The sequence below is a fragment of the Mirounga leonina genome, unplaced genomic scaffold, assembly GCF_011800145.1.
Source record: "Mirounga leonina isolate KUSES-001 unplaced genomic scaffold, KU_Mleo_1.0 Mir_94, whole genome shotgun sequence".
NCBI classification, from domain to species: Eukaryota; Metazoa; Chordata; class Mammalia; order Carnivora; family Phocidae; genus Mirounga; species Mirounga leonina.
The window spans coordinates 40,804,987-40,820,531 of NW_023270855.1; the positions used below are offsets into that span (position 1 = coordinate 40,804,987).

General features: G+C 52.6%; 2 protein-coding genes across 2 annotated transcripts in view; both read left to right on the forward strand.

The window, feature by feature from the left end:
• The first annotated feature begins 868 nt into the window (after window positions 1-868).
• Window positions 869-8,360, forward strand: CDHR4 (cadherin related family member 4). Its single transcript, XM_034997525.1, has 18 exons — window positions 869-1,108; window positions 1,234-1,396; window positions 1,473-1,564; window positions 2,079-2,189; window positions 3,452-3,555; window positions 3,752-3,888; window positions 4,171-4,354; window positions 4,451-4,604; window positions 4,858-4,951; window positions 5,288-5,491; window positions 5,570-5,709; window positions 5,942-6,092; window positions 6,180-6,397; window positions 6,630-6,772; window positions 7,293-7,349; window positions 7,450-7,537; window positions 7,763-7,790; window positions 8,305-8,360. Exons 1-18 carry the CDS (start codon window positions 869-871, stop codon window positions 8,358-8,360), a joined length of 2,364 nt encoding a protein of 787 aa, XP_034853416.1.
• Window positions 8,361-10,358: 1,998 nt separating this feature from the next.
• IP6K1 (inositol hexakisphosphate kinase 1) overlaps window positions 10,359-15,545 on the forward strand; it is a 57,023-nt gene continuing 51,836 nt past the window's right edge. Inside the window, exon 1 of the mRNA XM_034997011.1 lies at window positions 10,359-10,557. The gene's annotated coding sequence lies outside the window, so the exon portion shown is untranslated. The remainder of the gene's footprint in view (window positions 10,558-15,545) is intronic.

Sequence of the window (15,545 nt, forward strand, 5' to 3'; positions counted from 1 at the left end):
TCCCTACCTGAAGCTTGATCCTTTCCCCCTAACATTTCCTTTGGGTTATAGTAACGAATGGGAGAATTCACTGGAAGCAGTAAAACTTGGGGTTGTCCAGGCTTCTCTCTTTTTTTTTTTTTTACATTGGGCAAGTTATTTAACTTTTCTTTTTAAAGATTTTATTTATTTGACAGAGAGAGAGCACAAGCAGGCGGAGCTGCAGAGAGAGGGAGAAGCAGGCTCCCCACTGAGCAGGGAGCCCAATGTGGGGCTCGATCCCAGGACCCTGGGATCATGACCTGAGCTGAAGACAGATGCTTAACCTACTGAACCACCCAGGCGCCCCTTGTCCAGGCCTCTTAATGCCTGCCTGGAGTCTAGAGCTCAAGTCACCAGGATGGGCGGGGCTAGGATCTGGGAGGCCCAGGAGTCCAGCCTGCCCAGCTGTGTTTAAGCAACTGACCTAGCAACAGGGTAGGCCTGACAAACACGTCTGGTCTTCCGGAGTCTCATCTGCTGTCTGTATCTTCAGGCCACTATGGCCCTGCTCAGGCCCCCGGCGCTTCTGCTTGCTCTGGTTGTCTCTGGTGAGGAGCCGGTGGGTGGGGGAACCCCAGTTCTCATGCCCCAACACACTCCACAGTGGAGTGGAATCGTGACTCTTCTCGGATAAGCTACCATGCAGGGCAGGGGCTGTGGGAGAGCCAGGGAAGGGCAAAGATCTAACTCCCTGACCCTCATTCCTTATCGTGGCTGCTTCCTCAACCAAGTCTTCACTCCCGTTCTGCTCAATGTGCTGAGCCCTGGTTGGATGTGGGGGACAAGGAAGAGTTATGGCTGCTTGGCCCCGAGATGCGACCTGGCCCTGAGGCTGAAGGGCTCATCTATGTGGTTCCGCGAGCCTGGGGGGGCCTCCAGCCTGAATTGTCTCTTTCTCACAGAACTCCATTGCCTGCCCTGGTTCATAAATGTCTCTGAAAGCCAGGGACCTGGCACCGTCATTCATTCCTTCTCCTTCAACTGCACTGCTCACATGCCCGTCCTGGAGTTGGTCCATGTGCAGCCACCCACCACCTTCTTCAACCAACCCAGCTTGAGCAGGTGGCAGAAGATCTATGTGGGCATGGTAGGGTCATGGGCCCAGATGGGAACCATGGGGAGGCAAGGGCAGGCCCTTAATTCACCAAGCCAGAGGTAGTGTAGGGGGATGGAGCGCCTAGAGTCCCACATGACACTGCCCATCTGCCACAGGTGACCTTAAGCAGCTCGGCCCGGCTGGACGCCCTAGCGGTGAGCCACTATGAACTGCAGCTTCGGTTCACGTGTGGCAACCATGTGATGGAGGTACCACTCTATGTGGATGTGTACCGGGACCCTGGCTATAGCCCATGCGCTGGCCGATTTGCCAGCCCAGGTGAGGCCAGGGGCAGCAGGCAGGGGGTGAGCGGGCATGGCCTGAACAGAGCCTCCCTGACCTCCCCTCTGGCTAGCTGGGGAAATCATTCAGGTTCCGGAAACAGTCACACCTGGGGCCCAGCTGTACACTCTGCTGCTCCCAGGCCTGGAACTCCAGCGTGCCCAGGTGAGCCCAGCACATGGACAGTGCGGGGACAGGATGGGGGAGGCACATGGGGAAACCAAGCCCGGCCCCTCCTTGGCCCAGCTCCTCTCTGGCCAAACACAGACTGCAGAGAGACCCTTTAGTGTCCACTAAGCCTCTGCGTGATGCATGTTCTTGGGGAGAGCCACTGAGGGCTGCCCACCCCCAGTGACCATGGCTGTTCCTACAAGGACATCTTAAGGGCTTGTGTTCTTTCAGGTTCTCCTGTGTGTTCTGAATTCTTTATGAAAATTCTGTATCACTTTTGTAATCCCCCCAAAAATGTTGCTAAACAAACAAACAAAAAAGAACAAAATAATTGATTTAAAAGCAGAAAAGATTGAGGATCAGGGCCAGGGGTCAGGGTGGAGGTTGGGGAGCCACCCAGTGATGGGTTATGGGAGAGTTGGGTATGGGCAGGTACCAGCTGGGTTGTTGGGGGATTTGGGGGCACTGGGGGCTGCGGCTGGGGCCTCCAGCATCCCTGTCCTGTCAGATAAGCATCAACAGTGCCCAGGACCCTCCATACTTCCCTGGACCTTTCTCCATCAACGGGCAAGGTTGGCTGCTGGCACCATCCCAGGGCCTCAAAGGCCAGGCTAAAAAGGTGAGCTTGACTTGGAACCTGGGGATACCCATGGATGGGGCATGCAATGGACACAATTTCCTGGAGGTTTGCTTGTTCTTGGCCTCCTAAGGTTTGCTGCCCTGCTCAGACGTAGCCCACATCCGTACCTGTTGCCACATGCTGGCTGTTCTCCCACGTTGGCCTGGTTCTGTGCTGGGTTCTGGAGTTCCAGAAAGAAAAGGGATCCCTGGCTCTGGGAGTGCTCCCTTTAATAGAACTGAGAGTGTTCAGAGCAGTCACACAGGAAGAGAAAGTTCTGGGTAAAGTGGCTCTTCTGGAGGTTAGAGAAGTTCCTTCCTTTTTTTTTTTTTTTTAAAGATTTTATTTAGGGGCGCCTGGGTGGCTCAGTTGGTTAAGCGACTGCCTTCGGCTCAGGTCATGATCCCAGGGTCCTGGGATCGAGTCCCACATCGGGTTCCCGGCTCAGCGGGGAGCCTGCTTCTCCCTCTGACCCTCTCCTCTCTCATGCTGTTTCTCTCTCGCTCGCTCTCCAATAAATAAATAAATAAAATCTTTAAAAAAAAAGATTTTATTTATTCATTTGACAGAGAGAGAGAGAGCGAGAGTAGGAACACAAGCAGGGGGAATGGGAGAGGGAGAAGCGGGCTTCCCGCAGAGCAGGGAGCCCGATGAGGGACTCGATCCCAGGACCCCGGGATCATGACCTGAGCCAAAGGCAGACGCCTAATGACTGAGCCACCCAGGCACCCCGAGAAGTTCCTTCTTTAAAACTTCCATGTCTTTTTTTTTTTTTTTTAAAGATTTTATTTATTTATTTGAGAGAGAGAGAATGAGACAGAGAGCAGGAGAGGGAAGAGGGCAGAGGGAGAAGCAGACCCCCCGCCGAGCAGGGAGCCTGATGTGGGACTCGATCCCGGGACTCCAGGATCATGACCTGAGCCGAAGGCAGTTGCTTAACCAACTGAGCCACCCAGGCGCCCATAAAAACTTCCATGTCTTAATGATTGGTTCTTAGCAACTCTAAGATGATATTATATTGTGAATGACTCAGATATCACACTGTTTTGGGCTGTTTGCATCCTAAAAGAAAAATTTATGGCCCCCAAGAACGGGACTCAAAGGAGTACCTGTCAGCAGAATGACAGGTATTGGGGTAGAGTGAGGGTTAGGGCTCCTTGTCCATGGAGGGCCTGAGGCAGGGGGTGCCTGTTTGCAGGGAAGACTAGGCACAGACATACAGTAGACACACTAGTCCCCTTCCTGTTCTGTGTGCACCACAGGTTTTCCAGCTTCAGATTTTGGTGACCTTTGGCCAAAATCGAAGCTGCCATGGGATGCTGAAGGTGAAAGTTTTGCGTGTTCCCTCCAGTCAGATCTCCTTCCTGTAAGGCTTCCCTACCCTGGGTACAGTGGGGGTGGCCAGGCCTAGCCCCAGGGAATTAGGAGTAAGGTTAAGGTGTGGCTCTGCTGGAGTGTCCCCAGCTAGCTCCTGTATAAGGGAACTCCTGGGGGAGGGGCCTGTGGACAGGGCTAAGGGTGGTGTGAGCGGGCATGAGCTAGTGCCCCCCCTTTTGGTCCAGGGGGCAGGCCCCAAATATCACCATCCTGGACGACCTGGCCCCTGGCAGTAAGGTGGTTCAGGTTCGAGCCCGGGGCTTCGACGTGCGCTACGAAATCCTCTCCCCAGTGCCCTGCCCGCTCTTCTCCATCGGACGTGGTGAGGGGCCCTGGGGGTGGGGGTGGTGCGGGATGCTTCTGCGGCTGGTCCAGAGTGACCCGTGCTACCTCCTCGCCGTCCTGAGAAACGAGGCTGGAGCCGAGGCAGACGGGCGCGGTGGTGTTTGGAGGCTGGGCTAGAATTAGAGGCGAGCCTCGGAGGAGGTGGCGAGAGGTGCCAGGCTCAGCGCCCTCCCGCTACGGTGGATCCGGTGGGAGGCTGGGGACAGGACTGAGCTGGGGGAGGGGCTAAATCAGCATTCCCCACCCTTACCCTGCCCAGAGGACGGCGTGGTCCGCACCACCGCGCCCCTGGAGTTGGCACAGGCCCGGGGCGCGGCGGTCACTAGGCTGCAGGTGAAGGCCTATGAGCGGCTCAGGCCGCGGGCCAGTGTTGACCTCAATCTCACGGTGAACGTGCATTCGGTCAACCGCTGGCCCCCGCGCTGCCTCCCAGCGATGCTTGTGTGAGTATACAGGAACCTTACCTAAGCTATTGGGGTGATGGCCATGGCTCGTGGTCCTGTTCGACTCTTGCCCTGCGGCCCACACTCTGCTCCCAGGACTGAAATCCCCGAGACCACGCCGGTGGGCACGGTGCTGAACACCTTCACTTGCACTGATCCAGACTCTCCTGGCTCCACCCTCGACTACGAGCTGCGGATCCACAGCCCTCCTGGCCCAGCTAGCCTCTGCCTTCGAGGCAGGGCCTTGGAGGTGCCCAGTCCCCGCCTCCAGACCTATGTGCAGGGTGCTCGGCACAGGAAGGTGGAGGGTTGGGGGGCAAGGGTCTGTGGGAGCTGAGACCGTGGCGGTGAAGGAGATGGTGGTAAAGTCAATCTGCTTTGTAGTCCAGAAAACAGAGGCTCAGGGTTGACTATGTGTGGATGCCCTGACCTGATGCAGCCCAGTGTGGCTCTAGGCTCACCCAGGCCTTGGCTCGGCCTCACTCTGTGGCCCCTCTGGCCAGGTGAATGCCACCCTGGACTGTGACACTCCTGGGGCCTGCTTTCAGCATGCAGCCTCCATCCTGGTGCTTGATGGTGGTCAGCCCCTGATGACCAGTGAGTGACCATACCCAGGCCTGGACATTCAGGACAGGGCTGTTCCGTACTCCTCTCCCTAGCCTCAAGATAGGGTCACCTCTCCTCCCACAGAAACCAATAGGGCAGGGTTGTCTCCAGGTCAGACCCCTAGGGTGGGGCATTATCTCTCCTCTCCTTGACATCTAGCATACCCCCCCCCCCACCTCTGCCGCCTTGAGGAATGGCTATTGCTCTTCCTTCCTCCAGACCCACTCCCTCCTTAGACCCCCAGGGCAGGGCCATGTCTCCCTCCTCAGACCCCAGGGAAGGGCTGGGCACCCCAGGCCAGCTCCGTGACTACCAAATGGCTTCCAGCTGAGGTGCCAGTATTGGTGATGGTGACTCCTGTCAATGAGTTCTCCCCAGCCTGTGTCCCACACACATTCCGGATCCGGGAGGATGCAGGGCCCCACACCCTGCTGGGCTCTGTGGTGGGCACGGACAAGGATTACCCACACAACGGCATTGAGTACGACATCTCTGGTGGGCCCACCGCCTTCTCTGTGGACCATCTCAGCGGTACTCGCACCCCAGGGCTGGGATGGAGGGGTGGAACCAGAGTTGACTGCAGGCTGAGGCTGGGGGCACCTCTTCTAGGGGAGGTTCACCTCCTGGGACCTTTGGACTATGAGCTGCAGAAATTGTACAGGCTCACTGTCCTAGTGACCGACCAGAGCCAAGACCAGGACCCCACCCACCGCCGCTCTGGCTCCTGCACCATTACCATTGAGGTTGAGGTAATTGAGCCCCGAGGCATTGGCAAAACTTGGAAAGTGTTCAGATCTTCCTCTGGCATTCTACTTTTCTACACTGGGCTTAAGTTTCCTCCATTGGTTGGCTGGAGGGAAGTGGTGCCTCATAATGGAAACCTTTGGAACCTGTTTTCTGACTTCTAGGCTCTGGCTGTAGTTGGGGGAGACTGAGGGGCTGGCCTGGGGAATTGGGGGTGACCTGGCTACCCTCCTGCAGGATGTGAACGACCATGCCCCCGAGTGCCAGCCCCCATTTCAGGAACTCACCATCTACGCTCCCCTGGGCCGTAGTGTGGAGGTGACCAAGGTGTCCTGTTGGGTTCCTCAGGAGCCACAGCGTCTGGTCTTTTCCTACAGCATCGTGGGAGGTGAGGGCCGTGGGGACCTCCTGGCTGTTGGGGAAGGAGCAGGCCGAGGCCAGCAATGATCCCCTTCCTCTGCCACTCTGCTTTCAGGGAATAGTCAGAGCCGATTCAGCCTGCAAGGACCCATCCTGGTGCACAACAACATGTTGGGGCCCCCCTGGCCAGAGCAGCCCCTTACTCATGAGCTATTGATCCGGGTGGCTGATGCAGGTCCCTCCGCTCCCCACCTCAGCACCACAGCCACTGTTATTGTGCATCTCGTTCCCTGGAGCGCCAGCACAGTGGCCACCCGCACCCGCAGAGCTGCAGTGAGGGGGGCCCTTGGGACCTTGGGAGGTGGGCAGAGAGGATCTTGAAGGGGGATGAGACCCAGTTTTCCAGGCGGAACAATGGGGGAAGGCACTCCAGAGGGAGCCATTGAGTGTTAAGAGCCTAGCAATTTGGAAGAGCAACTCTGCGGTGTGTGGTGGCCCAACTCCTGGAGGGGTCTGAAGGCTGGATGATCAGGACATTTTGGAAGGGCTGTGGCCCCCATTTCAGGTGCCTTCAATGATGACACCCCTGCTTGTGACAGACACGGAGGCTTTCTGGCAGCCGGAACCCTGGTTTGTGGTGGTGCTGACCGTGACCAGTGCCCTCTTTCTCTTGGCTCTGGGCTGGCTCTTCAGCAGGCTCTTCCAGGGGTAAGGTTCCTATCCCTCTGCTCTCTGCCTCACCCCAGCCCACTAATGGACCCCATCTGTGATAGGTGGTTTCACCAAGATTTGATGACAATGCCCGAGGTGATGTGCAGACAAACTGATATTAATGGGAGCTACTCTCCCTCCAGAGGTCCTCAGGTCAGAGGCGGAGAGGCACTGGGAGCAAGTTGTCTCCCTTATTGGCAAAGCCTGGTCTTGGAGTGGGGTAGGTGTGGATGAGACCCAGTGCTTGAGACTCAGAGTTTGTCGTGCATTGGGCATTTATCCCTATTTCTGACCCCATACCCTCCGCTTCAAACCTGATCTGCCCTTACAAATGAGTTTTTTTGTGGGCACAGGACTGAGTCCAGGGGAAGGTGGGGGTAACAATGTGGGCATTGCCTACATTGTTACCTACAGACATTGGCTATCCCCAGTATAAAGGGGCAGATAAATGGTGCTGGTTCCTGGAGCCAGCAGGTCTGCTGCCCTCACTGATTGGTTCCTCCTCCTGGCCTTTTAGGTTGGCCCAGATGCTACAGACACGAAGAAAACCAGCCCAGGCTCTGCTACTAAACAGGTCAGCCTCCTTTGCATAGCTCTATGCCTAGAGTCCATCCCTTAAACTCACGCTGGGACCAAGAGCCTTTTCCTTCATTCCTACTCTTACTTTGCCCTAGTATCCAGGGAACTGAGGAGTCCATTGAGGGGTTCATGGAGGCACCGAGGATGGAGATGCCCCAGACACCTAGCAGTGTCATGAGCTTGGTATGCCAACCTGCCATCCTGTATAGTGGGCACTGAGGCTGTTCTAGAGTACTCCCCTGTCAAGCCTGCCTCCTTGTGGGTGGCTACCCCTGTGGTAGAGCCCATGGCAGCACCATCAGGATGGAGGAAACAGGTGGGCCCCTGACCCCCTTGGGAGCGGACCTCCAGCTGCTCCCTGGGGGCAGGGCTCAACTCATTGCCTCCTCTCATTCTTCCCATCAGCAGCTCTTTGACGGCAGAGCACAGGACTCCCGTGAGTCCCCCTCTTCCCAAACCACTCTCCACCTGGGTCCACTTTCTCTCCTCAGCCCATCTCAGCATCTCCTTTTACCACCAGGCATCCACTATTTGCTCTTTCCCTGAATGGGGTCTATTCTCACCCCCAGTCGCATTTCAGCCAACATTTCTCAAACACCTGTTGGACCAGAAGGTGACTCAGACCTGGTCTGGTTCCTGCCTATGGCAGAAATCGTGGTGAGGGAAGAGGCCCTCAGATATTACACTGTCATCAGTGATTTATGGCAGAGTAATCTGGCACTGGGCTTGGGGGGTGCTGGTGTCCAGTTTGTGGGAATCAAGGATGCTTCCCTGTGCATTTGAGCCAGACTTCACAGGATTGCTGAGAAAGGAGGGAGGGGACAGGTTGGATCAAGGAGATGGAGGGTCTCACCAACGGTTCTGGAAGGTCCTCCCCTACCTTTAAGGGAAGGAGGCTGTTCTTCTGAGGCCAGCAGTGCCCTCTCTCCCTCCTGTTTATCTGAGCTCAGGTACAGGCAGAGATTACCTGTTCAACACGCTCACGGGAGCCCGGCGCTGGCTCTGAGGCCAAGAAGCTGCTTCACTATGTGTGGAATTTCTTTTTCCCATGATCACGGGCTGAGTCTTCAAGTTGATTCAACAATAAACAAAATTACAAACGGCAGAGTCCCGGCCTTGTAATCCACCTGTGGGAGAAGCTCTGGGATCTGTGCTTCCTTGTTCTCATTTGGAGAGGGCCTTGCCTCCGGGAACACTCTCGGGAGTAGTAGGATTATTTTTCTTTTGAGAAGGCATTGTATGATGCTCTGCCTGACCGTGATTAACGCCGAGATAAGAGGCTGTTATCCTTGCTAGGGACATAGGAGACCTCCAATCAGCCCGTCCCTTCAGAGACCACCTGCTCTAGCGGATGGGGAGGGCCAGGGAGCTTCCATTTCCCACTGAACAGAGGATATTGTTGCTGCTTGAGGGCCCTTACCAACCTCCAGTGCTATTTGCAGTCTGTGTGTGGACGTTTTCTTGGGAAGGATCTGGAACTTTTTCACTGAGGTGAGAGTTGGTGCAGACTTGAGAACCCTGTGGCAAGGATGGCCATGGAGGGATTGATGGTAGCCCCCTTCTGACAGGATATTCCCACTTATTCCTGATCTGTTTCTTCTGGTTTCTTGGCCCTCAGCCCTCCCAATGCTGAGCTGAGCGGAGCCATTGCACATAGCCAGGTGGCCTACAATAACCCGCAGGAGTGCACGTTCTGTTGGATGCAGTGCTGGCTCACTCCCCTTGCCGGGCCTGGAATCAGGTCTCAGGTTACTGCCAGCTCTCCAAGAGGACCTGCTCTCTGGGTAGAGGCTACCTTTACTGAGATAGCCCTAAGTTCCTTCAATATTCTCCCCTCTGCCAAGTCTGTGAACCTGAACCCTCTCAGGGCAATGGAGGACCTCCCTTCCTAAGCCAGTTATGCTGTCCCAGGTCAGAGAAGAAGCTGTAGGAAAAACATGCTTCATGGTGCTCCCCTGAAAGTGAGGGTGTTAAAGCTGGCCCAGTGGCAGCAACCTGATAGCAGGCTGTTACTAGAAGTGGTTATAGGCAGACTTTCCTGAGCACTCACCCTGGTCTAAGGGCTCATTTGTTATCCTCATTTTATAGATGGGGCAACTAAGGCTCAAAAGTCACATAACTAGCTAGTTCTGGCACTTGATGTGGTTCCAGGCTGTGTGATTGCATTTGCGCTCCTAACCCTGAAGCCAAGCCCAGAGTTAGGTGCTCTGTACCAGGAACAAGGGATAACCATTTCCCTAGGACTCACAGTCAGCCTCTGAGATAGATCATGCCAATCCAGGGCAAAAGCTGTGTCAGGCACTCAAGACAAGATGCTCTAGGGCAGGAAGAGGAGTTTCTGTTGTGTGCCAGGGCTTGTGCTGGGCACTGAACTCAAGGCAGAAGGACAAACGTGGGCAATAGGCCAGGGACTGCTTGGGGTTAGCACACATGGCTGCACCTTGCCACTGATGAGAGGCAACGCTGGGGAAGCCGTTGGGAAGTGGGTATTATGCTTTGAAATCAGTAGGAGGAGGTACGAGATCTGGAGCCTCCATTTCCAGAGGTGGCGTGACCTTGGCCAGGCCTCCCCCTCTACGCCTCAGTTTCCTCACCAGTGAACCTAGACAACAAGCCCTCCCTTCCAGGGTGTGGGTGGCAAAAAAAATCATATAGCACACAGCAGGCATTCTCTAAGTGTGCGCGCGTGTGTGAGAAGACGCTGCCGGCTTCGCAAAAAGGCTGCCCACGCGAAAAGGCCAAGGGCGGTATAGCCTCAGAGCCTCCAGTAAAAGCTCTGCCGCCAGCAACTCTGGGAACGGCGCGCATGCGCCAGCCCTCGCCGTCACAGTCACGTCCCAAGGCGTTCGGCAGGGGCCGTGAGAGGCAGGCTCTGAGTGACAGGTCGGCCGGCCTGTCAGCGAGAAGCACTCCCTTAGGCGTCGGATGAAGAGGCTGTTGATTGGAGACATCCTCAGCTGGGGCGGTTCTTCGCCGTCCTGGTTACTATGACGCCCGGCCCCTGCCCCCTCGGCTGGCCGCCATCTTGTTGTTGATCCGTACCCAGTGGGCAGCGCCGGGAGCTGGACCGAGCGGCCGGTGTTGGGCCGCTGCTGCGGGGCTCATCCACCTGCGCTGCCTGCCGGGGGCGGGCCGAAACCTGGAGGCCCGGGGGGCCCAGCTCCCGTGGGGAGCCGTGGGCGCCCGCTGCCCGGGCCGGGCCGGTGAGTGACAGGAGCCGGGCCGAAAGACCGGCCTGACGCCGGCGGGGCGGGCGGCGGCGGGCGCGGGGTTGGAGCTGGCGCGCGCGGGGCCGGGGCATCCGCCAAGCATCGTTCACACATCGCTCGAGCGTCCTGACCCGCCGCCCGTGGAGCCTCCCACATGCCAGCGCCGAGGCCGGTGGACGGCCGCGGGGAGAGGTCGGAGAGCCCTGCGCCCAAAGGCCGGCCTGCGGGGTAGCGGGAAATTATCTCCTCTGACCCGCATCCCTGAAACGTGTCCATTGCCAGCCTGATGCTCTTGGGAGTCTTCTGTTGCTCCCGAGTGAGAAATACACACCTGCCTCTTTCTTAGATGTGGTTCCTGCGAGTGTTTTTCACTTAGTTGAAAACTGAGACTAGACGAAACAGGCCAAAGCCCCCACGAACCCAGGCAGGCCAGTGTCCCGGCCCTGTGATTCTGGCAGGGCTAAAGCTCTGCCCAGCGCCTGGCTCCTGTGCTCCTTGGAGCTGAGTGTTTGCTTCTTCCTGAAGAGCCTGCTTAAATGTCCATGATGCCCGAGTTTTATTTTGGAACATAATTTCTTTGGTTTCTGACCATTTTTTGGACTTGTGGTAAGGTCTTCTTTTTGCTCTAGAAGAAAGTGAGTATTATGGTGATGACTTGGTTTTATCTTCTAAAGAGGTAGATACCCTGCCAGTGTCATCAGGAGACAAAGGAAATGTAGGACTGTATTAGAGTCAGAAAGAGAAATGAAACTTACTTTTGTCGTTGTGGATGGTATGGAACTGTCAAATTAACTTTTAAGAGACTAGATGTATTTTGCCCAATGGAAACAGACCGTCAGGCCCCCTTCCTGCGAGGGTGGGAGGGTTAGAGACCGTGGGCAAAGTGTACAGGTCTAGGAAGAGTTCTAAGTGCTCCAGAACACGTTGCTCTTTCCCCGTGGTCCCTTGGCTCCTCTGCACAGGCTCCATGTATGTGGTCATACAAAAAGCCTGAATGAATCGACTAAGTCAAGCAACAATACTTTGTGTGCTTGTGTCGGGATCCTGTCATCTCTGAATGTTTAATTTTGAAAGAAACCAGCTCCTTGATCAGGAGATCCTTTTGGAGAAGATGCTGAACCAGAGGAGGCTGGCGGTCTGTTGCTACGGTCTTACTTGTGAGAACACAAAGACTCTTCCTTGTATTTATGTAATTCACCTGTAAATGTCAGCAGTTTTAACTGTTATGAGCAACAGACACACTTGGAGAGACTGGAGATCCTACACTGAAGTCAGAAACTGCTGCAGGCTTATGGGATGAGATCTGATGTCCTAACCTGGCGTTCAAGGTGCTGCTGCTCAGCTGGCCCCAGCCCACCGCTCCAGGGTTTATCCTAATCCTCATTAACCAAATGATTTGCTAGACATTCCACACACAATATTTCCTTACACAGTTCTCTTGCCAGCCGAGTGCAATGGCTTTTGCTCCTCTTTGGGATACCAGCTCTTCTTCATCCCCACTTCTCTTTTCTCTAGAGTCCAGCTCAGGTCCTCTTTATGAAACACTCCCCAGATATTCCAGTCCCTGGGGGTACTTGTATAAGGGGTGTATTGTATAAGGGGTATTGCCCTTATACAAAAAACAAAATAGTATTTGCTCTTTTAAGAATATTTTTTTGTTTCCTCTGCTAAGACCTAACCCCTGCATGTAGTAGATGAGAACTAGATGTTTACAAGAGTGTTGAATTTGTCTTGAGTTCAAAATACCTTCTGTATTTAAACAGGGAAATGGGCAGAATAAACACGTGAAAATGGGGATTTGGTGGCCATGGATCTCCACCTCCTACCTTGCCTGAAGTGCTTGCACCTGTAGGGTCTTATGGAGGCCCATCCTCAGTGCTGTAGGACAGAGGCAGAACTTGCTCAAAGTGCAGAACTGAAGCCTGAAACGGAAAGTAATTCTGCATCTCGGAAGGGGCTGTGTGGTCCATCCCTTTCCTGGCTCAGATCCAGTATTGATTCTTGGAAAACATGCACTGGGTGAACATAGCAGTGGGTGCCGAGATTCTTAGACCTTCTTGGTTGGGTCTTGGTCTCACCGCCACCTTGGGCTGCTGTAATTGTGTCAGTATTATTTGCTGCTTGCCCTCCCAGTGCTGCCCTGAGACTGTGGGGAGCAGTGATGGGAGAGCTGGGGAAAGGCTGCACAGTACACTCTGTCTCTGGCTTGGGGCAAGGGAGCAGTAGGGGATTTTGTGTGTTTGTGCCACTGGATCTGTGCTTTTGCCCCAATTTCAAATTAGATTTTATTTCTCCTCCTCTATTACAGCAGGATTTGAGCAGCGGATTCTGTGTGGGACAGCCTAAGATACCTTGGTTCTTTTACGAAAAGTGATAGATCAAGACTGTCATTTGCTACTATGTTTTAAAGTTGCATTTATGTAGGAGGCATTGCAAATGAGTTTTGATGGGAGAACATGTTCACTTGAGGGCTGGATCCCCGTTAGTGACTTCATTTCGTTTAGTGCTTAGAAAATTTGCTGCTAATCTCTTGTAAAAGTTTCATTTGTGGGTGGGAGTTTGGATCATTTACTCCTGTCCCTTCATTTTACAGAAGGTGGGCAGTCTAGGTGAGTAGGTCTAGGACTGGACTCTCTTCTTTTTTTTTTTTTTTTTGTAAAAGATTTTATTTATTTATTTGACAGAGGAGAGAGAGCACAAGCAGGGGGAATGGCAGAGGGAGAGGGAGAAGCAGGCTCCCCGCTGAGCAGGGAGCCCGATGCGGGACTCGATCCCAGGACCCTGGGATCATGACCTGAGCCGAAGGCAGACGCTTAACTGACTGAGCCACCCAGGCGCCCCCAACTGGTCTCTTTTCAAGTCTAAAATTTGATGTCTGTGAGTAAGAGCAGCCTGAAGTACATAAAACTCTGGGTGTGTTAGGTTTGAATGAACGCTTATGAACGACTTATTCTGTAATTGAAAAGTCAGGTAATGACAAGTGTTGGTGAGGATGTGGAGAAATCAGAGCCTTCATACACAGAGAATGGTATAAATGTAAAATGATGCAGTTAGAGAGGAGTCCGGCATTTTGTATATTTGTGCCAATGGATCTGTGCTTTTACCAGGATTTGGAAAAGAGTCTGGCAGTTCTTTAAATGGTTAAACATAGAGTTACCATATGACCCACAAATCCCACTCCTAGTTATCTACCCAAGAGAAATGAAAACATGTCCACATAAAAACCTGTATGTGAATGTTTATATACAGTGTTATTTATAATAGCCAAGGGGGGAAACAGCGGTCTTATCAGTTGATAATGGATGAATAAAGTGTAGGTGCATATGATGAAATATTATTTAGCAATAAAAAAGAATGAAGTACTGGTACATCCACAACATGGATGAACCTGGAAAACATGTGAAGGAAGCCAGACACAAAAGATCACATATTATATGATTCCATTTATATGAAATACCCAGAATAGGCAAATCTATAGAGATAGGAAGTAGATTAGTGGTTGCTTAGGGCTTGAAGGTGGATGAGCGCATAGGGGAATGATAGATAAGGTTATGGGGTTTCTTTATGAGGTGATGAGTATGTTTAAAATTGTAGTGATAATTGCACATGTTTGTGAATATACTAAAAACCACTGAATTGTGCACATTAAATGGGTGAATTGTATGATTATAACTCAAAGCTGCTATTAAAAACAACTTACTGGGGCGCCTGGGTGGCTCAGTCGTTAAGCGTCTGCCTTCGGCTCAGGTCATGATCCCAGGGTCCTGGGATCGAGCCCCGCATCAGGCTCCCTGCTCAGCGGGGAGCCTGCTTCTCCCTCTCCCACTCCCCCTGCTTGTGTTCCCTCTCTCGCTGTGTCTCTCTCTGTCAAATAAATAAATAAAATCTTAAAAAATAAATAAAAAATAAAAACAACTTATATAAGTAATTATATTCTCTAGTTTAAAAAAAGATAATATATGAGTAACAAGAAGAAATAAAAAAAGGATCATCCTTAACTTCCCTGTGTTTTAGTGTATAACCAGACTTTTTTCCCTGTCTTTAATTTTTACAAAAATGAGGTAATGCTATATATCCTGACTTGTACCTTTTTACAGTCAGCAGTATATTATATAAACATCCGTGTTAGTAAATGATGTGTTTACATCACGGCTAGCTGGCGACAAATTTAGGGAAGCAGAGTGTAAGGGCATTGCATAGAGATAGGGACTAGGGTGATCTAGCAAGCACAGGCCTTATCTAAAGGATCACTGTTGCTCAGTTCCAGCCAGTTGTGTTACCAGATCTTGATTTTTTTTTTTTAAGATGTTATTTATTTATTTGAGAGAGAGTGAGTGAGGGAGAGAGGGAGAGCACAAGTTGGAGGGGAGGGGCAAAGGGAGAGGAGAAGCAGACTCCCTGCTGAGCAGGAAGCCCAACTCAGGGCTGGGGCTCAGGGCTGGGGCTCCGGGCTCGGGATCCTGACCTGAACTGAAGGAAGCCGCTTAACTGACTGAGCCACCCAGGCACCACTTGTGATTTTTTTTTTTTTTTAAAGAAAACAAGAAATCTGAATTTTTATGTGAAATTTCCTGATTTTTTTAATTTGGCAATGAATTAAGAAAATTTGAGCCACTTCGCTGGTGAAAGAAAACCCTTTGCCGACCAGAAATCGCAAAAAATTTGAATTGCCTGTTGTGTCCATTCCCAGCTGAAGTGGAACAAGGTGACACTCTGCCTTCTTGTTTTAGCTCTAATTCTGTAAATAAGTGTCCTTTTCATGGTCTGTTTAGTGCCATGGTTTTTCACATTTTTGTGTTTTTTTGTTGGGAATTTTGCTGTTTAAAATGTCTCTCAAGTGTAGTTCTGAAGCGCCGTTAATCTTCCTAAGCATGAGAAGGTTCTGATGCCCCTTATGGAGAAAATACGTGTATTAGATAAGTTTTGTTCAGACATGAATTATAGTACTGTTGGCTGAGAGTGCAGTGTTAATGTGTCAACAA

Bases quoted from the DNA above. Each gene is read 5' to 3' on its own strand.
- CDHR4 (XM_034997525.1), top strand. From the start codon at position 869: ATGTGGTTCCGCGAGCCTGGGGGGGCCTCCAGCCTGAATTGTCTCTTT. The intron at 4,355-4,450 runs GTGAGTATACAG...CTCTGCTCCCAG, and splicing joins TGCCTCCCAGCGATGCTTGT to GACTGAAATCCCCGAGACCA. The intron at 7,350-7,449 runs GTCAGCCTCCTT...ACTTTGCCCTAG, and splicing joins CAGGCTCTGCTACTAAACAG to TATCCAGGGAACTGAGGAGT.